The 26,149-nt window shown below is 40.8% G+C and overlaps 1 protein-coding gene across 1 annotated transcript in view; it reads right to left on the bottom strand.

Moving 5' to 3' along the window:
• Positions 1-26,149, bottom strand: part of LOC149457887 (uncharacterized) — a 92,530-nt gene that overhangs the window by 10,350 nt on the left and 56,031 nt on the right. The window contains exons 6-8 of the mRNA XM_089682926.1: positions 15,924-15,991; positions 4,362-4,499; positions 2,999-3,041 (exon numbers count right to left, since the gene is read on the bottom strand). Coding sequence (XP_089539052.1) covers positions 2,999-3,041; positions 4,362-4,499; positions 15,924-15,991 — 249 coding nt within the window. The remainder of the gene's footprint in view (positions 1-2,998; positions 3,042-4,361; positions 4,500-15,923; positions 15,992-26,149) is intronic.

The raw sequence follows: 26,149 nt of genomic DNA, 5'->3' as shown, positions 1-26,149 counted from the left end.
TGGATTTCTTACCTATCTACTGTTTTGGTCTCTATGAGAAAGGTAATATGACGTTGTGGGAAGGGTAAACAAACTGAATGTCCTTTAAAAGATTGCACTTTGGGACAGTTATTAACAGTTGCTACTTCCCTGATAGCATAGACATTCTTCTGTGAAATGCGTTAAACTGAGAACTGAGATATTATCTGCATACATACCTAAACTGGGGAATTATGCTTTTCCTATGATTGTCCCTAGGACTGCTCTCACTATTTTTTTCTTACAGATTCCTATATAGCACTATTAATTTACACAGTGCTTTACATGTATTTTGTTTATTCACATCAGTCCCTGCCCTCAAGAAGCTTACATTCTAAGGTCCCTAACTTGCATTCATACATACTAGGGCCAATTTAGACAGGACCCAATTAACGTACCAGCATGTCTTTGGAGTGTGGGAGGAAATCGGAGTACATAGGGGAAACCAATGCAGGCACTAGGAGAACATGCAAACTCAAGGCAGGAGGTGTCATGGTTGGGATTTGAACCGAAGACTCTAGTGCTGCTAGGCAGAAGTGCTTACCACTTAGCCATGCAATCTTATTTGATTTTGTGAAGAATTACCAAATAAAAAAGGTCTATTTTATTCATTTTAGTGGTATCAAGAAAATACCATTTTTTTAATTTGCCACATACAATGAAATGTCTCACGGCAGACCTGGTTTGTTTAGGGGTACAACCATCCTTGAAGCAGGGAGTGTAAGAAGTAGTGTGAGCACCTTATTCCAAAAATTGTGGACAGCAAGATATTGCTCATCTGTCACCATACATACACTGTGCCCTGTGCCTTTCTTACTTTCCTGGTTCTTGTGTAGTTAACTGATGGGTTGGGCATTGGTGCAAAGCTTTATTTCTACTTCCAGGCCTAAGTATCCTGTTCCCAATTCTCTCCTGGAAGATTAGATTTTAACTCAGACAACTGCTTTACAGTGTCCTCAATTAAATAATGTTAATAAAGATGATAATCCCCTTTTTTCCCAGTTCAAATTTTTTTTTTTTTTTTTCCAAACAAGTTTTTGACTTGACTTGCCTCTGCTGTTGCATTAGACATTTCTTTTGGACTTTACTTTCATATTCTACACTGGGAAATCAGGGCTGCATAATAAGAATTATCATTATGTGTGTTTATAATGTATGCACTGTATGTCTTAAAAAAACACCACAGCGAAAAGTACCCTGGGAGGAGGCTCCCTTTTATATCAAAGGGCATGGCACATTTTCAGGCTCCCTGATTGGTCTTATGAAAGTTACAAAGCTCCCAAAAGTCTTTTTAGAAACTGTAAATCCCACATAAATTTGGATTCCAATATTGCCATTTTCATCTGTAAAATCTGATTAAAGTTTAACACCATCCACATTTTGGGATCAACTTTACACTCCCTGTTTCTTATATAAGTATTTGAGGTTTAACTTCTGTCAAATTTGTATTCAATTTAGGGAGACTAATTTTGACGGTCTGTCCGTTTCACAGGTTTCAGACAGAATAGATAAGGAGGAAAAAACTACCTTTTTCTTGTGTGTTTGACGGACATTAAAAAGAACAGAGAAAGAAATGAGGAAAAATCTCACCATTTTTTGCCTATTTGACAGATTTTAGCTATAACAGGAAGTGAGAGAATATCTCGCTATGAAGACACAGAAACTCACCGAAAGCACATTTTATACTAGCTTAAGCAATGTTTAGAACCTATTTTAATTATATAGTTACTGTCTGAGACCCCATGAGGCATATTTTCCTTCATTCCCCTTCTCGGTGATGAGCATGAAGTAAGATGGCTACCCATCAGGTTTTGCATAGACTTTAAGATCCTCTTGCACACCTATAAGGCTTTTCATGGCTTGGCACCCCGTTATCTGTCTGAACCCCCTCATAAACCCTCCTCTCCTAAAACACTGGTCTTCTGGGTGTTCACCCTACTCACTTACACTTCATTGAAGACAGATCCTTCTCTTTCTATGCCCCAAAATTCTGGAATTTGCTTCCAAAGAACATCGGAGAGTCATCTTCTCTAAACTCATTCAAATCAAATCTTAAAACATTTTTCTTTAGACAAGCTTACATGTAATTGTTCCTTATTTCTTTTGTTTAATCCTGTGTGTTTCTGTTTCTCTGGTTTTTGGAAAGCGCTTTGAGAAGCTACCTTTAAAGGCAGTATATAAAATAAAGTTTATTGTTACTATTATTTGTTTAATAGGGACACAACATTTAAAGCTTACTAAAAAAACTCAGTACTTGAAATCCGTACCTCATTCTAGCTAAAAGTTTTGGCGAAAGCACTTTATATCAACCAAGGTGTAATGATATGGTCCTTTATTAAAGCAGAGTTCCCCCTAAAAAATGGAAGCTCGCTTGTTTGCTTCCCCTCACCTCCACTGCCATTTTTGGCACCTTTTGGGGGGGAAGGGGGAGAAGATACCTGGTTTTGACAGGTACTCACTCCCACTTCTGGCTCACTTTGCTGTGGCGAAGTGAGCCAGAAGTTCGGCTCCCTCCTTCCTCCTGCAGTCTCCTGGGAACTTTCACAGATCCCAGAAGACTGCCAGACTAATCAGGATACACAGCGCGACTCGCGCATGAAGCTGCAAGGTGTCACAGCCTGGTGCTCACAGTTGAGATGCCGGTGCCATGGAGAGAATAAGAAGAGAAGGAATGGAGCGAGTGAGTACATCACTGGACCCTGGACAGGTAAGTGTGTGTTTATTAAAAGTCAGCAGCTACAGTTTTTGTAGCTGCTGACTTTTAATAAACACAAAAAAAGCTGGAACTCCGCTTTAATCCTGCTTTATCTTCCTTCCATAAGCTTTGTAAATGACATAACAGCAGAAAAATACAGTAGCCTTTCTATACAAAGGACCTAGAATCCACAAGTATAAGGAAACCAGTGCTAATAACTAAAAACCTGCATTAAAATCCAAAAAATGATATCCCTCCTCGAGGGCAGGCAATACTAATACTCACTCAGCTTGTCACCTTCTGATCCTATTCTCAAGGCAGCTGTAGACTAGAAAAATGCATCTAATTAAAGTAGGAACAAGGCTAAATAAACAGATATGGATGCGTAATGAGGCATAGGACGAAGCGACTCAACAAAACATGAACATGTGCAAATAGCAAGAATCACAGAGCATTTCCTATGTAGAACAAACCCCAGGCTGGGCTAGCTGTTTAGTCCCAGATTCCATTCCCTGATAGACACATGGCAGCCAGGCACACAGTCACTCAGAAAACAGGCCATGCATGCCTTTTTGCAGTTTATTTGCTGATTTAACTTGGATGGGGTGAGCGAGAGCTTTGGGATACTCCAAAATCTAGCAGAGATGCAATAGAGGACACTACTAACTGATCTGCTCCTTCAGGGTGTAACCACCCTCTTAAATGTGGAGTTTAAATAAACGACAATGCAGGAGCCCATTTAACAGAGGTATAGTCCTGAGTCAAGAAACTGTAATGAGCTCTCCCAAAGGTGGCAAGAACAGTCTCTTGGATTAAGGCTAGTACTCACTGTGCCCTGGGTACTGTAATGTTTCTTGTACTTACAGCCAGTCTCTGTACTGGATGCCTCCAGCTTGGATGCTCTTCAAAACTTCATGCACTGCTTCAGATGGCTCTGGATGGGGGTTCCCGAGCTATACTTAGAGTTGGGACCCCACATATAATTCTTTCTGTTCTGTAGCTGACAGACCAGAGGGTCTCAGCCCTCAGACAGAGTCTCTTCCCCCAGGAATAAGCTGCTGCTCTAGGCCCTAGACCATTTATATACCTCTCAGTCCCCTGCTGGTCACTCTCTTGACCTGAGGTTGTATGAATATTCATCCCAGAGTCTGACTGTCCCACCCACTATATTCCAGAGCTCATTGTAATGCAAGGGGAAGTAGTTGAACCTGCACCAGCAGAACCCAGTACAGCCAAAAGCAATTGAGCACTGCTCCTCCGTTACAGGAAAGCCAAAAACTAAATTTACTTAAACTCTAGCAACCTAACTAGGAGGGTGCTACACTTATGAAAACATGATTTTGCACCCATCACTTTACTTAATACATTTGCATATGTTAATCAAGCCAGTTTATAGCAAAGCTTTGTTTATGTTAATAAAATTAATATTCAAGTAAAAAACTAAATATAAAAGTAAAAAAGTGTCTTATACTGTATCTTAGTTGCTTTAAAGCTTTTGATACTGTCCCCATGTAGCAAAGTGCATGTAGACATGAATATCTAGTTAGCTATAATTGACATTTGTCTTGGAAACTTAAAGTCAGATGCAAGTCTTTAGCCAATGATGGGTTTTTGCAAAGTTTTATGGGATGTTCAGCTGGGCACTTACCACTGAATGTCTTGAAGGTGTGGATTCAATCCTAAACGGCAAAACCTGAAAAGTCCGATCTAAACCTTGGTTCTCTCCAGACCCTGAGCTCATTCCTGGTCCAGACCAAGCTGGAGGCTTTGTCCCTTTGAAACTTTCCTAGGGTGGAAGCCCAGAGACACATACAAAGTGAGCTATGCCAAGTAAAAATTGAACATGACCCTTTTTTGTAATGCAGCACACCACAACACATTAGCAAATTAATAAATGGCAATGCAACACAGTAATGCATGTTATGTTTGTTACTGTGTGTTGCAGTAACATACAAATTGGCAAAAAGTGAAGTTAGGCTCTTATGTAGCCACAAAGGATATTTTCCCTCATTTACTGGTGACACCATGGCAGAAATTACACAACATATCTCCACTGGGACCAGGTGGTAGTAAAAATAGGGTTTTTGAAGCAGTCTGCAAGATAAAAGTTGCCTTGCCTCTTCCTCTTTGCTGTCTATTCTGCATACTGTCTTGGACATGCATATATTCTATACCAGGATGGGTGTGATTTGGCTTTAGGCTCTGTGTACAGTGCTGGGAGTGAAGAAAAAATTGAGCTACAAGAGATTTTCAGACTCTACAATTGTAGTGAGTAGACAAAATAAATTTCCATTTTACTTTGGGTAAAGAAAAATCCACATAATGGGAGATTATGAATAATGAATGAAAAGTGTGTCTGGTGCTGGTGGCTGCTATCTTCCCTGAAACCTTCATTCATTTGACCCCCATATCACTACAACTGTGATCTTCTGCCGTTGTGGGGGTTAATATGAGCTGCTGAACCCATCACAGGTACTAGCACAAAATGTTGACTCTGTCCACCCATTCTGCTCCCCGCTATTACCGCTTCCTGCAATGAAAAGCACTCGATGAATGGAGGACAGGTGGATAAATGGAAGGTCTGCCTCCTCTCTTCACTTTTCATTGCAAGTAGGGTAGATGGGCTATAAACAGAACTTTTTAGATTAAATTCCAACAGGTGTCAAAGGGGTGGTAAAAACAGGTGATTGATCAGTGTTTTTACTGCCCTGACCTGAAGTCCATACATATTACTGTGGCTGTAATGCTTTCCTTTGCAGTGTGACAAATGTTCCTGGGTGCCATACGTTTGACAGGCGGTGAGGCTTGCCAAACGTGCTCACTGAAGTCAATGAGACTGCACCACAACTACGTTCTACACAACTACGTTCTATGTTGGCACGAAGTTAGTAGGCTCTTATGTAGCCACAAAGGATATTTTCCCTCATTTACTGGTGACACCATGGCAGAAATTACACAAATTATCTCCACTGGGACCAGGCGGTAGTAAAAATAGGGTTTTTGAAGCAGTCTGCAAGATAAAACTTGCCTTGCCTCTTTCTTTTTGCTGTCTATTCTGCATAATGTCTTGGTGCTAGACAATTTCTACAAAGTGCATACCGGAAGTCTATATTTTGAATTTTTGGAAATGCTGTTCTGTGATCTCCACCTTAAACGGTCTCCCTGCAAAGCTCTGCTTTCTGCAAAACTCAACATAATTAGTCCTATATCTTTTTGTCTGTTTGTGGTGATTGATTCTCACCTCCTTTGCCTTTCTATGATCAGAAAATAAATCATCTTTTATGACCCTGGCCTATGTGTGCGAATGATCTGGTTTTTGACTAACCTCTCCCCAAATTCATGTGATCCTTATCAGTTCCTAATTGGGGCAGAGAAGAGTTGCTCATTTGATCATCTCCCTATAAATTTAGACCAGCTTATGGGGGAGGTCACAGACGGGGGCATTTTTTTTTGCTGGAGTGTGAAGCAGCAGTTGAATACAAACTAAAAACATATAAATAAGCGAGCGCCTTCCAAAATAGCAGCAGCTGTACACCAAAGGCACCGTATAAGACCTTCCAACAGACAATAGTATATAAAAAGTGCAGCGCTAATGCAAAATTAGATAAAAGTATATATACATGTACAAATTCATGCAATATAAAAAGTCTTCGTGCATACAGATATACGCCACTATACTGTGGCTAATAGGACGTGAGGAAGGATTGTTGATGTAACAATCCTTCCTCACGTCCTATTAGCCACAGTATAGTGGCGTATATCTGTATGCACGAAGACTTTTTATATTGCATGAATTTGTACATGTATATATACTTTTATCTAATTTTGCATTAGCGCTGCACTTTTTATATACTATTAGCAGTTGAATACAACAGTGCATTTCTGCTGGAGTGTGAAGCAGCAGTTGAACACAGCAGTGCATTTTCTGCTGGAGTGTGAAGCAGCAGTTGAAAACAACAGTGCATTTTCTGCTGGAGTGTGAAGCAGCAGTTGAAAACAACAGTGCATTTTCTGCTGGAGTGGGAAGCAGCAGTTGAATACAGCAAAGAACTCTACTGCACGCTGGATGGACTGCAAGCAAACACCCTGGGAAACATCTCCTACAAGTCTGATTCCCACTCCATGTACCTTTTAATATGCCCCCTCTACTCCTTCTTTTCATATTACTATCCTCTGTTCTCAAAATCTAATTTCTTTAGCCCTCTGCTCCACCCCAAAGCTTATACATATCACCCTCACTTCTACCATCACCCTACTACTGATTTCATCACTTCTTGCTGATACTTTACTCACCTGTTAACCCAAACACCAGGACAGGAAGGCATGTGCACTCATATACATCCAGCTCCCATCTTACTTTCTTCACCCTCCTTCTCCTAACCTCTGGGGATATCTCCCCAAACCCTAGTCCTCCAGTATTTCACCCACACACCAGGCACCCTCCTTCCTCCAGGAATAGCCACAATCCACTCAATTTAATCTCTATCCCCATGCTCCTAAAAACCACCCTCCCTTTTTCATGTGCACTCTGGAATGCCCACTCTGTCTGTAATAAGCTCACCTCTGTCCATGACCTTTTTGTCTTCCACTCCCTTAACCTACTAGCAATTACTGCCTTCAAGCAGCAGATTCTGCTTCTCCTGCAGCACTTTCCTATGGAGGCCTTCTCTGGACTCACTCACCCAGACCCAGTGGTCGGAAAGGAGGTGGAGTTGGTTTGCTTCTATCCCCACTGAGCACCTTTCAAGTCCTCCATAACCCTCCCTCTATATCCTTCTCTTCTTTCGAGACTCAGCTGTTTTCTCCCTTTTTTCTGAGGATTGCAGTGATCTACCTGCCTCCTGGACCGGTGTCCCGCTTTCTTGATGACTCCTCTGCCTGGCTACCCTACTTTCTCTCCTCTGAAATACCCACTAACATTCTTGGAGAATTTAACATCCCCATTAATGTTAACAACCCGGCTACATCACAACTCTCCAACCTAACTTCATCTTTTGCCTTAACGCAATGGACACAGTCCTCCACTCACTCTGATGGGAATATATTAGACCTTGTTTTCTCCTATCTTTGCACTACCTACAACTTCACAAACACCCCCTTTCCTCTCACTGATCACAATCTCATCACCTTCACAGTGTCCTCATCTTCAAACACCTATCCCTCCAAGCAGCAAACAATTAACCGCATAAACTTTTACAACTTAAACCCTTCTCTTTTCCACTCTGCAACAGCCTATGACAGAATCTCTCCCCTGTCTTGCCCTGACCTGGCCACTGCTGTCTACAACAGTTCACTTTCATCCACACTAGACTCACTTGCTCCTCTAACTACATGAAGTATCAGGCCCCGACCATTACAACCTTGACAGACTGACGACACCAGAAATCTTAAGCGACATAGTCGTGTACTAGAGCGATTGTGTTGTAAAACCAAATCTCAGCAAGCATTCATCCTATATAAATCTGCTTTCTTAACATACAATTCCTCCCTCCATGCTGCCAAACAAGCCTACTTTGTCACTCTTATTAATAGCTTGTCATCCAGTCCTCTTTGTCTCTTCTCTACTTTTAACTCTCTACTTTCTCCACCTTCACCTCCACCCAGTACCTCACTCACTGCTCACGAGATTGCAAATAATTAAAAAAAAATTCATAGGGGCATTTCACTGTACAGACATCTATCCCACTTAGCATTCCTTATACTAAACCTCCCTCAACACTTTCCTCCTTTGACCTTGCTACTACTGAAGAGGTCACTAAAGTTTTCTCAGAAGCCCGTCTTACCACCTTCTCTTCTCCTGTCCCCTGTGAACTACTACGGTCACCCTCTTCCTCTATCCTATGCTCCCTCACTTACATCTTCAATCTCTCCCTCTCTAATGGTGCCTTCCCCACCCCTCTAAAACATGCACACATCACTCCCATACTTAAAAAACCCTCCCTGGACCTCACCAACCTGAACAACTTAAGACCCATCTCCCTGCTCACATTTACCTCTAAACTCTTAGAACGCTTAGTCTACAATCGCCTGAGCTCCTGCCTCACTGACAACAACCTTCTTTGACCCTTTACTGTCTGGCTTTCGCTCACTACACTCTACTGAAACTGCCCTACTAAAACTCTCTAATGATTTACTAACTGCTAAAACCAATGGCCACTACTCCGTACTCCTCAAAAAACTCCACTCTCTTGGCCTCAGAGACTCTGCTCTCTCCTGGTTCTCCTACCTATAGCAGCGCTCCTTCAGCGTTACCTATAACTCTGCCTCCTCCTCTCCACTTCCTCTTTCTGTAGGGGTCTCTCGAGGTTCTATCCTTGGACCCCTTCTCTTCTCCATCTACACCTCCTCCCTTGGTCACTTAATAAACTCCCATGGCTTTAAGTACCATTTCTATGCTGATGACACACAAATCTATCTTTCTACTCCTCACCTCACCTCTTCAGTCTCCTCTCACAATACTAACCTACTAAGTGACATATTGGCATGGATGTCACTTCACTTCCTCAAACTCAATCTTTCTAAAACTGAGCTCATACTATTCCCTCAAGCCTGTGCCCCCTCCCCTGACTTCTCCATCAAGATCAATAATACAACTATCAGTCCCTCCCATTCTTAACCTCTGAAATTACTAAGCAACTTATTAATTCCCTGGTTATCTCTCGCCTTGACTATTGTAACTCCCTCCTCATTGGCCTACTTCATCGAAGGCTATCCCCTCTTCAGTCTATCATGAATGCAGCTGCCAGACTTATCCACCTTACTAACCGTTCCATATCTGCCATCCCTCTCTGCCAATCCCTCCACTGGCTTCCCATTGCCCAACGAATAAAATTCAAAACATTGACAATCACATATAAAACCATTTATAACTCTGCCCCAAATTACATCACCAATCTTGTCTCCAAATATCACTAAACTGTCCTCTCTGCTCCTCCCATGACCTTCTACTCCGTAGCTCCCTTGTCTCCTCCTCCCATGCTCATCTCCAGGACTTCTTCAGAGCCTCCCCCATCCTCTGGAAATCTTTGCCCTAATCTATCAGACTATCACCTACTCTGCCCACTTTTAGGTGATCCCTGAAAACCTATCTCTTCAGGGAAGCTTATCCTACCTTCAGCTAATACCATAATCTTCTATTCCTTCTACCAGTCCATCCCCCACAGTTATTACCTTTTGTACCACCAGCCCCTTCCGCTTAGATTGTAAGCTCCAAGGAGCAGGGCCCTCCTAACCCTCTTGTATTGAACTGTATTGTTGCTGTATTGTCTCCCTTTATTTTTTAAAGTGCTGAGCAAACTGTTGGCGCTATATAAATCCTGTATAATAATAATAACTAGAAAAGCTACAATTTCTGGGGAAATTTTGTGAAGTGTTCTTGCCTCCACCAGTAGTCTACAACTGGAGTGGGCGGAGTGACTGGGTGGAGTGGCTTGAGTAACTGGTGTGTGGTTGGAGTGGCTGGAGTAACTGTGAAAAGGTTGGACTGGGCAGAGTAACTTTATGGACTGGGCAGAGTAACTGTGTGGAGTGTTTGGAGTGAGTAAAGATAGTAAACATTACACTAACCAATTGATTGATCAAATTTAAAAAGTGCACATGGCAAGCTTGATAGAGTAAGAAATGCATTTCAACTTTTAATTATTTAAATAGCACATTTAATTGCAATGTTGTTGCCCAAAGTGCTTCACAGTTACATTAAAACATACATTTATAAAAACATTAGCAGCATTATCAAGCCTAGCTCACACTCTAGCTTTTGTCACTCTGCTGCCTGCTCACACACCTGGGTTCCTATGGCCACTCACTCTACAGCAAGGGCAGAGAAGAGTGGTTAAAAACAAACTGCTCCAACTTGCTCACTTCACTGGCGGTTGCCATCTTCAAACGGTTGTAGTTTAAAAATTATAAATCCTACACTGAAGAGCTTTATATTGTGAGAATCACAAGACCCATACCTACATTTTTATGCATAGTATGCCTCTGAAATATTAAAAATGAAGACACAGTCACAGTTTAGAAATTGCCCTTCAAATTTGAGGTGGCTAGAGTGGATTTTCAATGAATGTCAATGGGAGGTGTGAGTTGCAAACAAATGGTCATATTGTGAAAACTATCAGGACTATGGCTTGGCCGTGGACATTTTTAGTGGCAGCAGGGATAGCTGAACATTTTGATATAAGATTTGTGTAGGTGGGCTTGAAAATGAGGGAGTGATGGCAGTTTAGAAATCATGTCCTGATTTTTCAGCTCACACTCTAGCTTTTGTCAGCTCCCACTCAAGTTTTGAACATTCCGCCATTCATTCCTATGGGACCAATTTAACCACAAAAACGGTGATATTTTGTGAACCATTCGGTGAAACGTTCCACAAAGTAATAGCACACCAATTGGGAACAATCCGCACGTTTCGGTATATTACTGTCTATGTAGTGTAAAAACTGTGGGAGGAGTTAGGGTGGTAAATTTGGCTATAATAATAAGAATATATATGTGAGATAACAGTAAGTGGTCTTGCCATGCAAGAACACTTAATAATTGAAGATATGAGTATGGGGAGGGTTCAAGGAATAAGGGTTTGTGATTTTGAAAAATTTTTTGCACTCTGTTTTGACATTTTATTAAACTTTAAGACAATCCAATATTGTACAGGCATAAAAAATCTCAACTATACTATTAAACTAAATGTGAATGTGGGATCCCAAAATAATTAAATAAAAAAAGTGACAATGTTATCAAAACAGGTCTATACGTGCTTACTGATAATAACATAAATCAAATAAATAGCTCAAAAACATGTGGGAACACAAAAAACAATATCTATATATATGTGCATAAACCAAAAAAACACACATATATAATGTAATCACACGTGCCTATTGTGAAGTGAAAAATAACCATACTAATGGTACACACAAACTTATATCTCAAAGTCCAAAATATAAATATTGTTGGTGAACCAAACAGTAAACGGTGCTTCCAAATTGTACTGTTAGTGACCACAGGTGAAAACTCGTGCAGGTTTCTGGGTGTATACAGATCTGCAAATCCAACCACCATCTGAATTAGCCTCTCACCTTATCCCTTCGACCCTTGCGGATCAAAGAGCAGTAGTGGATCCCTCTCACAGATCCTCCAGGCATCAAAACACTCCAAAGACAGTTTTCTCAGAGTATAATATTCCCACTATGGCTCTTCTCCAGGAAAAGTTGTAATATCAATCTCTCAAAATGAGACAAAGGAATCCTCCCATAGTGTAGTATATTTAATTATACCATAGGAACATGTAGCATATTTACATTGAAACTTACGTAGCAGCCAGTCCAAGAACAAACCTCATGCTTTCAGATGAGGATATATCTGTTGGGTGTACAGCTGCATGCACAGGTGTACCAAGATAGTTTGAAGCCAAAGGTTATCAGCAAAATTTAATTAGTAAAACGATCCAGGAAGTTGGGAATACAAAAAGAGATTTACTCTTGGTAGATCGAGAGAAAAATGAGGAACAAAAAGACCAACTTGTGATGTGCCTAGATTTCAATGTCCATTATAAGAAAGTGGAGACCATTTTTAGAAGATACTGGCCACTATTGAAAGCTGATCCGGCCCTAAAAGAGATAATATCAGAATTCCCCATTTTTAGATATAGAAAAGCCCCATCATTAAGAGATAAAATTGTTAAAAATGTTCTTGATCCACCGACTAAAAAGAATGTTACTTTTTTGGATATAAATGGGTTCTTTCCATGCAGGGCATGTTATGCGTGCAAATCTACAAAAGGAAGGAATAAGAAATTGATGAGTTTTTCTTCATCTGTAAGTAAGAAGGAATTCAAGATCGAAGAATTTATTACTTGTAGGACAGAGGGAGTTGTGTACGCGCTGCAATGTAGTTGCGGAATGCAATATATAGGGAGAACCAAACGACCCCTTTGGGTCAGGCTCCGGGAACATGTGCAAAACATAAAGAAGGGGTTCCCGAAGCACAGCGTTTCAAAGCATTTCGCCAAATTTCATAACAAAGACCCTAGTGAACTAAAATTTTGGGGTATCACTAAATATAAGAGACACTGGCGAGGCAGCCATAAGGTGCGTACTTTGAGCCAAATAGAGTCAAAGTGGATTTATAATATGCACACTTATTTCCCCAATGGTTTGAACATTGAGTTTGATTTAAATTGTTTTATTTCTGATTTTTGAGGTTAATTGAGATGGTGCTATAGAGATATATATATATATATATTATCTTACTATGTAATAATTTTATGCATTGACTATGTAAACTCATGCTTTCGGATAGAATATGTGTGTGTGAGTTTTTTCGGAGTAGGTCTTTTATGAGCTGGTGAAGGGTTGGGATATTATAAATATTTTAAATAAAATAATATTTGAATTAAATATTAATCTTCATTAAATAATAATTTTTAGATTATTTTATTAATTTTAAAACTATTATTTAATATTTTTTGATTGGATTGAGGTTTGGATTGTGTATATACGTGTGCGTACTTATGTGCACAGGTATATATATATTTCCAGGTAATTATATAAAGCAATTGGTTGTAGGTTAGGTATATGCAATTAGAGATCATATGCTGATATTTGCCATAACTAGGATTGATAATAGTATGTGTAAGTATGTGAGAGATGGTCTATTTTATTAATTTTAATTTTATATTTTAATTTTTATGTTTAATAAATAATTTACATTTTTTGTTATTTAATTAAAATGAGAATTTGATATAAGGGCATTTTGTTGTGTTTTTTCAAAGATTAGGTTTATTAATTGTAGTTGGTGCATCACTATACTGTCCTCGGACGATCCCTGTATAGATGCGCCTGCTGTAGTCACTAGCATGTAGTTTTTACATGGGAGTCCCCAGTGGTCTTCGGTATAATGGCCGCAGGAAGTAGTGATGGGATTAGGCTTAAGAAAACCCCTCCTATGTGAGTGGTTCTTTCTAACAAGCTGGGTATTTAAAGAGTGATCGTCACTGTGATTGACAGCCCTGATGAAGTCACATGACACTGTGACGCAACGCGTCGGCTTAACGCGGTGACGTATTTCCGGCGTGGCGGCCATCTTGGTACACTTGTGCATGCAGCTGTACACCCAACAGATATATCCTCATCTGAAAGCATGAGGTTTGTTCTTGGACTGGCTGCTACGTAAGTTTCAATGTAAATATGCTACATGTTCCTATGGTATAATTAAATATACTACACTATGGGAGGATTCCTTTGTCTCATTTTGAGAGATTGATATTACAACTTTTCCTGGAGAAGAGCCATAGTGGGAATATTATACTCTGAGAAAACTGTCTTTGGAGTGTTTTGATGCCTGGAGGATCTGTGAGAGGGATCCACTACTGCTCTTTGATCCGCAAGGGTCGAAGGGATAAGGTGAGAGGCTAATTCAGATGGTGGTTGGATTCGCAGATCTGTATACACCCAGAAACCTGCACGAGTTTTCACCTGTGGTCACTAACAGTACAATTTGGAAGCACCGTTTACTGTTTGGTTCACCAACAATATTTATATTTTGGACTTTGAGATATAAGTTTGTGTGTACCATTAGTATGGTTATTTTTCACTTCACAATAGGCACGTGTGATTACATTATATATGTGTGTTTTTTTGGTTTATGCACATATATATAGATATTGTTTTTTGTGTTCCCACATGTTTTTGAGCTATTTATTTGATTTATGTTATTATCAGTAAGCACGTATAGACCTGTTTTGATAACATTGTCACTTTTTTTATTTAATTATTTTGGGATCCCACATTCACATTTTGTTTGATTTGAATGTAGCGCAGCATTCCTTATGTTTTATATTTACTTAATCACTGGTATATGATTTAATGCTAGCAGCTCTCTTTGGGATTTACACACACATTTAATTGATTTATCTAATTTTTTAAATATACACTTGGAGCGCAGGAGGGTCACACCATCACTATACTATTAAACTGTTTGCCACTAGCCAATTTGTATGGTGTTGAGGGCTTTAACTGTATTTTTTAAAAGTAAATGTTCCTTTGATTTTAGATGTGTTGTCTCTGCTACTTCCTTTGTTCAATTCAGACCTATTAATGTTGGATACAAAACCAGCTGTCAAAGCCAAGACTACCTAAAAGCATTTTTTCTTTCAAGTTGAAACGAAGCGGATTGCTACTGTTGTATTTAAACCATGCTAAATGTTAAAGTTAAAAAATCAATTACACATCCAAAATATGTGAAGCCAGAATACAATGTTGCTGACACTGTCTGTGAAAAGTGCACTGTCCTGTAACACGATTAAAGCTCAAAGGCATCTCCCAAGCACATAATTTATAGGACTGGAGTATTTCCCATTTTCTAAATCAATTATGGTACATACCCAAAATATGTAAAGACAGAATACAATGTCACTGAAGCTGTCTGTGAAAAGTGTGCTGTTCTGTAACACCAATAAGCTCAAAAGCATCTCCCAAGCATATAATTTATAGGACTGGAGTATTTCCCTTGTCGACGCCATGTTAAAAGAATATTCTCCCCATAGTACAGTACAAAATATTTTGCTTTGTTAGATATCCCCCATGGCAGGGTAAAGTTCCCCATACCCTTTTTGACAATAGATTGCTTATTAGCATTGCAAATGGCCTGAATTTAGTATCAAGATTCATCCCCATTGATTTATGTGGGGTGTGCTGCTAAATTTGGGTTTCACCAATTTCAAGCAGGATTCGATGTGGCACCAATTAATCGAAACCCAAGCAGATTCATTCATCCTTATTCAGAAATGGCAGCCCCCTCATGTCTCTTACTACAGGTATGTCCTAAGCATCCCTGTTGTTGAATCTTTTGCATCTAACACACTTCTGGGAGATTCTATGTGGGGTTCCACATGCCAGACCCTATGTCACTGCTGTGCCCTGTGTAACCACAATGCATAGTGGGGGCAATAAACCTGGAATTATGTTGAATGATGGAGATTCTTTAGTCGGCATAGCTATTTAGGAGCGTGAAGATCATTGGGACATGTGAGTGTAATATCTCTTTTACAGGGACTGAGTCACTTTAGTCTTTTAATTCAAATAAAGGTATTTGTTATTTAAAATACAGCATTCTCAACATTCCTTGAAAACTGTTGGAAACAGAAAGTGTTCTTGCAGCATCCACTCAAATTAGTCCAAATATCAGCAAAAATCTATGGATCGCTTTAACTCACCTGAATTTGCCCGGCTAAATTGTTTCTTTTCAGTGAGCTTATTTCAATACTACTTGGCCAAGCACCACCTAGAAGCAAATTAAATTAAGTTAAATAACGTTTCCTGCAAGTGATGCAGATTGTAAAGGAAGGACAGCACAAAAGCAAAAACACCCATTTCACAAATAATCTGCATCAAGCCTATTTAGATGATTCTTCCAAAAAATTACAAAATCACTTAAAACAACAGAAAAAAAATGGGACATACATCTTTTTTATTACAATGCAGCACAGCACAATGTATGGCAGAGCATTACTGTATGCTGCAAGATGTGTTCAGTGCCATTGAAAATGAATAAAACTACAACACACCTACACATTCACAAAACATTTCAGAATAGGCCTTATTGTATGAATACACATATGGGTATCCTGTAGGCTGCTGTTTTGAATGGGCATAGATTTCTTTCTAGTCTCTTGTTTTGGTCTCTATGAGCAGGTCGATATGACATTGTGAGAGGGTAAACAAACTGAATGGCCTTTGCAATATTGTACAACATTTTTGGATAATTGTTAATAGTTTATTTTTTCCTGATGATACTCTTCTGTGAAATGTTAAATTAAAAAGAGCAACCTGTATACTGTATTTGGAGTGTTGAATTATGCTTTTCCTATGACTGTCCTTAGGATTTACTACTATAGTGATACTATCTGATTTTATGAGGATTTACCAAATAAAAAAAAATGTATTAAATTTAGAGGTACCAAGAAAGTCCCAGTTTTATTATTCGATGTATACTAACAGAAGAATTAATGTTCATTTACTAAACTACACCGCAAGTAAAGTAGGCAAAGTAATTACTGTAGTTAACCAGTTGCCCACCGCCCTATAGCAGTAATACTGCTACAGGGCAGCAGGGCTGCGCAAACTCATGTATATAAGTGATTTGAATTTCCGGGTAGGAGGCGTGCATGCCGCCCTACCCGCACAGTCATTGGCGGATACAGATATTAATCACCGAGTCCCGGACAGAGATTCTCTGCTGGCATCCAGCAATTGGTAGGGGAGAGACCTGTCTGTAAACAACACAGGTCTCTCTACTGTCAGCAGTAACATGTAGCTGTGTATTTCTCTACACAGCAGCATGTTTCCCAAGTAAAACACATACAGCATATGATGTAAACACAGCACACAGTTAACCCTTTGATCGCTCTAGATGTTAACCCCTTCCTGCTCAGTGTCATTAGTACAGTGTCAGTGCTTTTTATTAGCACTGATCACTGTATTAGTGACACTGGGGATGTCAGTGGCAGTTGGTCAGTTCCCACCCAGTGTCATAATGCCCGCCGCAGTCCCCCAGCCCCACTATAGGTTGCTGATCACCGCCATGACTAGTATAAAAAAAAAATTCTAGTATATATACCGCCATTTGTAGATGCTATAACTTTCACGTAAACCAATTAATTTACATGTATCTATTTATTTATTTTAGCAAAGACATGTAGCAGAATATATTTTGCCCTAAATTTATGACAAAATTAGATTTTTTTACTGGATACGCAAAATGTCAAAAATATTTTTTTTTCAACATTGTCTGGCTTTCTTTGTTTATAGTGCAAAAAATAAAAAAACACACAGGTGATCAAATAGTACCAAAAATAAAGCTCTATTTGTGGGGGAAAAAAAGGACATACTGTAAATTTAATTTGAGTGCAGCATTGCATGACTGAGCAATTGTCAGTTAAAGTAACGCAGCACCGTATCGCAAAAAATGGCCTGGTCAGGAAGGAGGGTAAATCCTCTGGAGGGCAACTGGTTAATAAAGGCAAAATACCTAGTTGTAGCTAATCACATTTAGACTTCCTGAAGACCCTACACATCAAAGCAATTTCTTCAGTTATAATGAGTGTCATGACCATACACAGCATACCACACAGGTTTGCTTTTCCTGGTGCCATTTCTTTGCCTCTGCGTCTAGTATTCTCCATTTATGATGAGGACACAGGGTTCTCCTTAAAGCACAAGTAAAAGAAAAAGGCTGGCATGTGGGATTTTCATGACAGGAGAGCCTCAAATGGTTTCTTCTGTCATGAAAATCCTTTGTGGTGAGGACACAGGGTTCTCCTTGAAGCAACATTTTAAAAAAGGATTACCACTAGCATTTTCATGACAAGAGACTCGGTCTCTTCTGTCATAATTGCTTCTCTCTGCCTGTCAACATTTGTGTACACTGAGATGTGCATGAGCAGCTCAGTATACATTCATGGCATAGCTCTGTACTAAGATGAACATTTTTATTTTTTTTTTCAGTTTTTTTTTTTTGTGGTGTTTACTTTTGCTTTACCATTCCATGCTGGGGAATCAGGGACTGTAGCATTTCTGATAGGTCTTATAGAGGTCATAGAGCTCCCCAAAGCCTTTTTTGAAACTATAAAACCCAATCAACTCTACAGTTGCCCTTTCTTAAAATAAGCATTTGAGGGTTCAACCCTGTCAAACAGACAAAATTCAGACAAAATTTTCATTTTTCGGAGATTCGGATGTATCAGAATTATTGAATCACAATAGAAGCAAATTTCACCAAATATAACAAAACAAATGATAATTTTCAATTTTGAATTCGAATTAAAAAATAAATTTGAGATAAAAAAATAAATTCAAATTCAAAATGGAAACATATTGCAATAAATATAGTAAGGTATAAAAGTGAAATAAGATGATAATTCCTACTTAGACTGCTTAATAGAGAAGAATAGAATAGAATAGCAGTCACGGAAGGAGATGGCAGCTCAGTAGGAGAGCTCCCCGAGCAGCCGAGATCCGCAGCCGAGGGCCGAGGGACAGTGGGGAGACCCGCCACCACCACAGTAAGCCCTTGGAAAGAGGGGAGCATTGGGGAGGCACAATGGGGAAGAGGAAAAATAAGGAGGGGCCCCACAAATTGACGGAGTTCTTCACTCCGATGGGAGGCCCCTCCCCTCAAGATGGCACAGATCTCTGTCCTTCTCCCGGGCTTCAGGGATACGTGAGGAGGGATGACAGTTCCTCTCCACTCCATACACCTAGCCCAGCACAGACTGCAGGCTCTGCTCCTCCCCTACAAATAGTCCGCAAAAACAAAGGCCCCAGAGGCACAGGATGGGAGTGAAAATCTGCAAAATGTATCCCTACATAATTCCACCGAGTTTGTGGAACATCTGGAGGATTACCCTGCAGAATCTTTGCCACTTAGGACTGCAGTAATGAAAGATATGTTAATTACACTTAAAGGCTCCTTGCATTAAGATATGATGGGCTTTGTATCGCAAGTTAACAAGAATATTGAATGTATGGGAGAACGGGTATCTCACGTGGAAACTAAAATGGGGGAACTCGCTAAAGCCCATAACGAATTAGTGGACACACATAATGAAGCTGAAGATTACTTAACAGCACTAAAGGCGAAAATGGCAGATCTAGAGGACTGGTCCCACAGGAATAATATTAAATTCAGGGGTATCTTTAACGCAGAACTACGCAAATATATTCAACAAATGATTTCTGCTCTGCTACCTCATACTCAGAATTTCTTTATGTTAATTCCCCTTCTACTACGAATGTTTTTAGCACGTGGTGCGCACATAAAGCATATTGTAGAGGTCTTCTTTTGAAATTGGCTTCACAAGCTAGATGTGATAGGAATAAATCCTTCTTGGACATGATTCACAAAATAGCTAGATTAGAACACCTTCATAAGCAATCCTTATCTTCTAATGTCCTACAGGACCTCCAAAACGCTAGGCTCGAACTTAGAACCCTTATGTCTTGGAGACATGCTATGAATTTGAAAAGAGCCAAAACTACCTTTTATACACAAGGGAAAAAAGCGGATAAGGTGCTAGCGAGATATTTTGCTATTAGGCAATCAAAATCTAAATTAACGTCAATTGTGGATCCTATATCGAATAAAACTTCGCACCACCCCAATAAAATAGCGGATGCGTTCCACTCTTACTATTCTCAACTATATAACTGTCCAGGTCCTACCTTTTCCCAGAGGTTATGCTGCTCCATGTGCTGGCATCCATCTTGGGTTTCTGCAAAGTATGGTGGGAGCCTTTTATGCTTTCAGGCCTCTGCGGTCCATCCCCCAGAGGGGTGTGGTTGAGCACATTTAAGCCTGTTGTCTGTACTTGCTCTTTGCATTCGTGTCCTGTTTGATAGTGTTGTTGCAAGCTCTTATTCTACTCTCGTGGCTCTCCTGGAAACTGACTCGGCTTTGTCTAGACTATTCTCAGCCTTATCCCTTTATCTGACCTCCCGTTGCTGAACCCGGCTTGTGACCTGTGTATTCTTGTCTACCGTTCTGTACTGTCTGTCCCGCTGTTATTGACCTGGCCTGTCCGACTACGCTATCGTTCTTATCTGGTTCCTACCAGCTATACGCCATTGGCGGCAGTCATTACCGCAGCTGGGGTTTCTCGGGGGCCGCACCCTGGTCCCTGGCTGCGTCAAGTCCATCCCCACCATCAGGGGCCCTGGTGAAGGGCAGCCTGGGGCTTAGACTCCTCGCCCAGACGGACTCCGGTCTATGGGTGGTGGTTGTCGTCAGTCGGTGCGTGACCCTGCCATTAGGCCTGCCTGTCCATTCCACAGCTCCTGCCCTAACAATAACCTTAAAGAGGACCCCAACACTCAGAGGTACATCTGAAGAAGCCCACGTGATAGAGTGGGCGAAATGCGTCACGTCACTTCCGGGGTGACGTCATGGCACGCCCCGCCTGATGGATCTAGCTTACGACACGAGTCAACCTGCATCCTGTCTCCACATTAAGGTGGATCAGCGGAGCATGGGCTCTGCTAACTGCTGCTGCACCCAGCTATTCAGCCGCCGACTGCTCACTACATGCCGATCTAGGCTAATAATGGCTCTCTTTGTTTGGGGCAGAGCATGATCACTTCGCCTGTCTGGCCGCTCAGCTACATGGATGCATGCTGCAGGTCTTATATCATCACCACATTGTCAGTAAGCTACTTATATTGAACTGCTTTGAATTAGGTTTTCACATTGATTGACCCTCTGGTGAATATATCCTATATTGAGGAGACTCTAACCGTGTTATATTGCTGAGTTACAAATGCATGCTCAGGTTGATCAATCAATTATGTGATATCCTTTTCTTCAGAAAATCTGAGTGGCATGTTTGCCAACATTTTCCCAGTGATAATTTATTTGTGATGAATCCACACTGTATCTACACTGGGTTTTCTACCATCAGAGCGATTTAGGGGCTATTTCACTACCATATATCAACAAGGTTTTGACTGGACCTCATTGAAAGTCATCATTCCTCATTGTCCGTGTATATCTCAGCCTGTCAAATAGTGGGGGATGCGCCATTCATCACAATCTCACTGTGGACTGTATGTGCACCAACCCCTATGGCTATTGGACTTCTATTATGGACATGTAGGAAGGATGTGTCTTAATATAGATATACATCGATTTCCCTGTCATTTCCCATTGATTGCCTTTAATATTGCCTCATGCATTACCTGTATTGCTAATTTAGGATTACACCAGGCCAATTGAGGAACCATTTTTCTTTTTGGCACTGTTTACTTTTGATCTCTCTTTTTTCATGGGTCCGTCATGGTTATGTCAGGTCATAAGGATCCTAACTGTAGTTGGGCCTTTTATTTTTATCTATTTTGGCTTAGACCTTTTTTGATATACCATGACTTCCTATTGCCTATAGTTCCTCCATTGACCTATATCTACATGTGTGCTATAATATCCTAGCTACAGGTTCAGTTTCCATCTTTCACCCATTCATTCATGGGGCTTTTCACTTGCATGACGTCACCCCTCATGACCATGTCATTCTCTCTTCACTTTTTTTCCTTTTAGGTGATGGTGTGGTATGCTTGTTTTTCACTTTACATTTACCTTGGTGTTATTATCCAAGGTCTTTTATGCCAAGTTTTGTATTGCAATAAACTTTTTGACAATTTTCCTTAAGCCGCAGTTTGTCCTTATTGGCCTCCCTTTTTTCCCCTCCCCTTATTCCTGACTCCCCAACCTACTCCAGAGCTTATCCCAAAATTTTTAGATAAATTGTCACTGCCTACATTATCGAATCAAAAATTAGAAGGGCTTAACCAACCTATCTTGGAAACTGAGATAAGTATAGCTATTAAAGGCTATTATAGTTACTCTGCCCAAACCGGGGAAAGCCCTGGACCGCCCTCATAATTTTAGGCCAATTTCACTTCTAAATACTGATCTTAAAATATATGCTAAAATTGTAGCTAATCGTTTACTAAATATTACTCCCGTTCTTATCCAAGCGGACCAGGTGGGGTTTGTTAAAGGCCGACAGGCCGCGGATGGCACTCGCAGGATATTCAACCTGATGCACTTAGCTGAATCAAGGGGTCTTCAGGCTGTGTTCTTGGCTTTGGATGCCGAGAAAGCATTTGATAGGGTTCACTGGCGGTATTTGGATGCTACTCTAACCAAATTTGGGATCACTGATTTCATAAAGTCGGCCAATATGGCACTATCATGGATAGGTAGAATAGCAGCATTTAAGATATTAATCTTCCCTAAGATCTTGTATTACTTCCGAACGATTCCAATTCTCATCCCTCTGACCTATTTTCATAAATTAGAGGCGGCTATAGAAAGATTTATTTGGAAGGGGAAAAAAACGCGGATCCCGTTTCTGGCCCTTACAAAACACAAATCAAAAAGAGGAATGGGCCTACCCGTTTTATCTATGTATTATTATGCAACACTCTTAGAACAACTTCCTTCGTGGTTTGCCCCCACAGATAAATTATTGGTGCAAATAGAACGGAATGTGCTCCCTAATAAAGACCTACAGACCCTAATCCTGGCCAGATGAGCTTCACCTAAAATATTAACTACATTTTTACCATCTATTACCGCCACTCTAGAAGCTTGGAAAATAGGATTGAACTTAATGCCCGACTCCTCTCCTAAACTTCAAGTTAACATCCCAATCTCTGCATATGAACATCTTATTCCAAACCTCAATACTAAACCATTAAGGGACCTAGGGTACAATACATTTGCAGAAATAAGACAACCCGTTCTGAGTAAAGGAATGCACCCATACCTGCAAATAAGGGGATTCCATAGTACTGGCTTAAACACATGGCTGGTCACTCTTCAATCTTCACTGACAGAAGGGCTGAGGGGTGGAGCCTGAACATGGCGGCACGGGAGAGAGTGTAGCTTAGCACTCTCCGTGAGCCTTCCCCCCCGCTTACCTACCTATGAAGCCTCGTCAGAGGGACCAGCTGCACTGAATGCAGTGACTCACCTGCAGGAGAGAGTCGGAGAGAGCCGGCGGAGTCCCGGGGACGGTCGGAGCCGGCGGAGTATCGGGAGGGTGCTGTGTGAGAGACACCTCGGGGTCTTCCCTTCTACCCTTCTACAGCGGCTGCTGAAGAGGAGTGGGGTTGCCTGGGAGACGACCGGCTGGCCTGGAACTGGGGGAGAGCCGGGAGAGAGACGCCTCGTGGCCTCAGCTGGTGTCTGGCGTCTTGCGGCGGAGGCTTTGGAGGAGGAACAGGGTTGCCAGGGAGACGTCAGTGAGTCAGCTGGGACACTGGAGAGTCGCTGACACTGACTCCGATACTGACTCCGACACGTGAGGAGCTCTGGGAGCCCCGAGAAAGAGAGGGAATGCCCGGCATCTCAGCAAGTGGGTGAAACGGCTGAGGGTAAAGGACATACTGTCCCCACAATAGAAATAACATTCATATAAATATATAAATATATCATCTCCTTGCCTCCTACATCCAACCTAACTCCACCCTAATTCCACATCATTCCCATATCATCTCCATATCAGTTCTAATTCTACAGCTCCACAAGTATATAATATCATGCTCATTCCTTTAAAACGGCTAAACATCCTAACCCCCACTCTACTCCTTTCTCTATTTAACTACTAACTTGCATATTAGCTCTAATCGAAGGGGGCCTGTAATGTAAAGGGAGAATAAGCTACATGAACTACGAGAGACCCCTAGGAATCCCTTCAAGAGGAGACAAGCGGATTTAAACACAGAGGAGGACTGTTTCTGAAGTGAAGTTCCAACGCGGTGGGTGAGTGAGGACCGTGGGTTTTTCCTGCAGGTCCTCTTTTACACTGCATATATATTGGTTTTGTATATTAGACTTTTATATATTCTGAGTTCCTACACTAGATTGTGAGGTGCCTGGAAAAAGGATTGTGACTTAAATACTCAACTAGAAAATAAAAGAAATAGGGGATTCCTAGGACAGGTCTGAAGATTGGAGGAGTAAAAGATCAGGAGTTTCAGGAAATAAGAGTTAAAAATTCCCAAACTACAGCATGAAAGGTAAAAATATCAAAGGGAGTGGGTCTAAGAACACCCAAACGGGTACGATTAAGAAGTATGTGTCACAAGGAAATGTTACCCCAGAAAGAACCCAGGGAATAAGTGAAAAAAGTGAATCGGAAGTAAGTCTGGATAACAGCCCAAGACTTTCCCTGGGCCCAGTTTACAATAGTCATATGGAAGGTATGGAACCAAGAGAGCTGGAAAGAGATATGCAATTACCTAATAAAAAAGAAATGGCGGAGATGTTTAAAGGTTTGGAAAATTCAATAAAGCAAGAGATGGGGATGATTTGGGAAGATCTGGGACAATTACTAACTAGGGTGGAGGAAATGGAGGAGAAGGTACAAGCCCAAGCTCAGACCATCCCAAAACTAGAGAAATGGATAATTGAAGATAGAAAAGAACATAAGAGATTGCTTTATAGGATGGAAGAACAAGAAAATAGAGAAAGGAGAAATAATATCAGAGTAAGAGGAGTACCGGAATTGACACGGGGAAGATCTAAAAGAGCTATCTGGTAAAATCTTGAACTTTATAATGGATAAATCGGATGAGGAGATGTTTAAACTGGATGAAGTATACAGGATTGGGAAGTACCAACAAGGAAATGGGGTAGAAAAACCAAGAGACATAATTGTTAAATTTCACAACTATGGAGATAGAGAAGAGATATGAAAAAGATCAAAGGAAGATCAAATATTACATATGGTGGGAAAAATATCCAAATTTTTGCAGATTTGACAGCAGAAACTCGGAGAAGGAAGAGAGCACTGAAACCCCTATTGGAAGCGATGAAAAAACAAGGAGTGAAATACAGATGGGGCCGTGACTTAAGCTTAATTGGATGGAGGGATGGAACAACAGCTATCTTAAAATTCTCGGAGGATATGGAAGAATTTTGTGACAAATTTGGACTGCAGAGACAAGTGATATCTGGTTGGGAAGGGAAGGAGGGAGAGTTGGATATTTGTGGGACAGGAAAGTGGCAGCTGGTTAAAAGAGGAAATAGAGAATCAATAGATAAGGGGATATCGGGGAGGAGGGGGGGACGGTAAGCGGTCATGGGTAGAGTCGAACCCCTATAGAGGGATCAAAAGTGGAATATGATCCAAAGGCATAGGAGGCCTGGGGGGGGGTGGGGAGGTGGGAGGGAGGGGGGGGGAGGAGATGGCAGGGGGGGAGGGAGAGGGAGAGGGGGGGTTGGGGGGAGGTAAGGGTGGGAGGGAAATGGATAATAAGGGCAACAATCTGCAGGATAGAGAGAGGTATGAAAAGCAAGCGTAAAGAGAAAGAGGATAGTTATGAGATCTCCAGTTAGAAGGGAAAAAAAAAAAAAAATGGATATAAAAAGGATGGAAGATTTACAAGTTATTACTTATAATGTGAAGGGGTTGAATTGTCCTGGGAAAAGATTTAGATTATTTAAGGAATTACATCACCAAGCAGTTTCAGTGTTTTTTTTGCAGGAGACACATCTCGAGATAGAATCTAAGGTGAGGTTGAAATCTAGAGAGTACCCAACATGGTATTATGCAGATTCCCCAATTAAGAGAGCTAAAGGAGTGGCAATAGGGTTCAAAAAAAATATAAGATTTGAACTGAAGGACAGAAAAGTGGACCCAGAGGGGAGATATTTGTTTTTGAAGGGTAAAATACAAGAGGTGGAGTGTACAGTAGCTAATATTTATTGCCCAAATAAAAAACCAGAGGAGTACTTGAAGGGTGTGTTAAAAAAGTTGATGGATTTTAAAGAGGGTTGTATAATAGTGGCGGGAGATTTTAATTTTTGTATGGATCCACAAAGTGATACAACTTCTGACGTGCAGCGAGAGGGGAGTAGATCTTTGAGACTATTAAAGAAGGT

Source organism: Staurois parvus, unplaced genomic scaffold (genome assembly GCF_062004578.1).
Source record: "Staurois parvus isolate SC_StPar_1 unplaced genomic scaffold, SC_StPar_1.0 ptg000299l, whole genome shotgun sequence".
Lineage (NCBI taxonomy): Eukaryota > Metazoa > Chordata > Amphibia > Anura > Ranidae > Staurois > Staurois parvus.
Note: the sequence above shows the minus strand (reverse complement) of the source record. Positions and strands in the feature narration are given on the sequence as shown.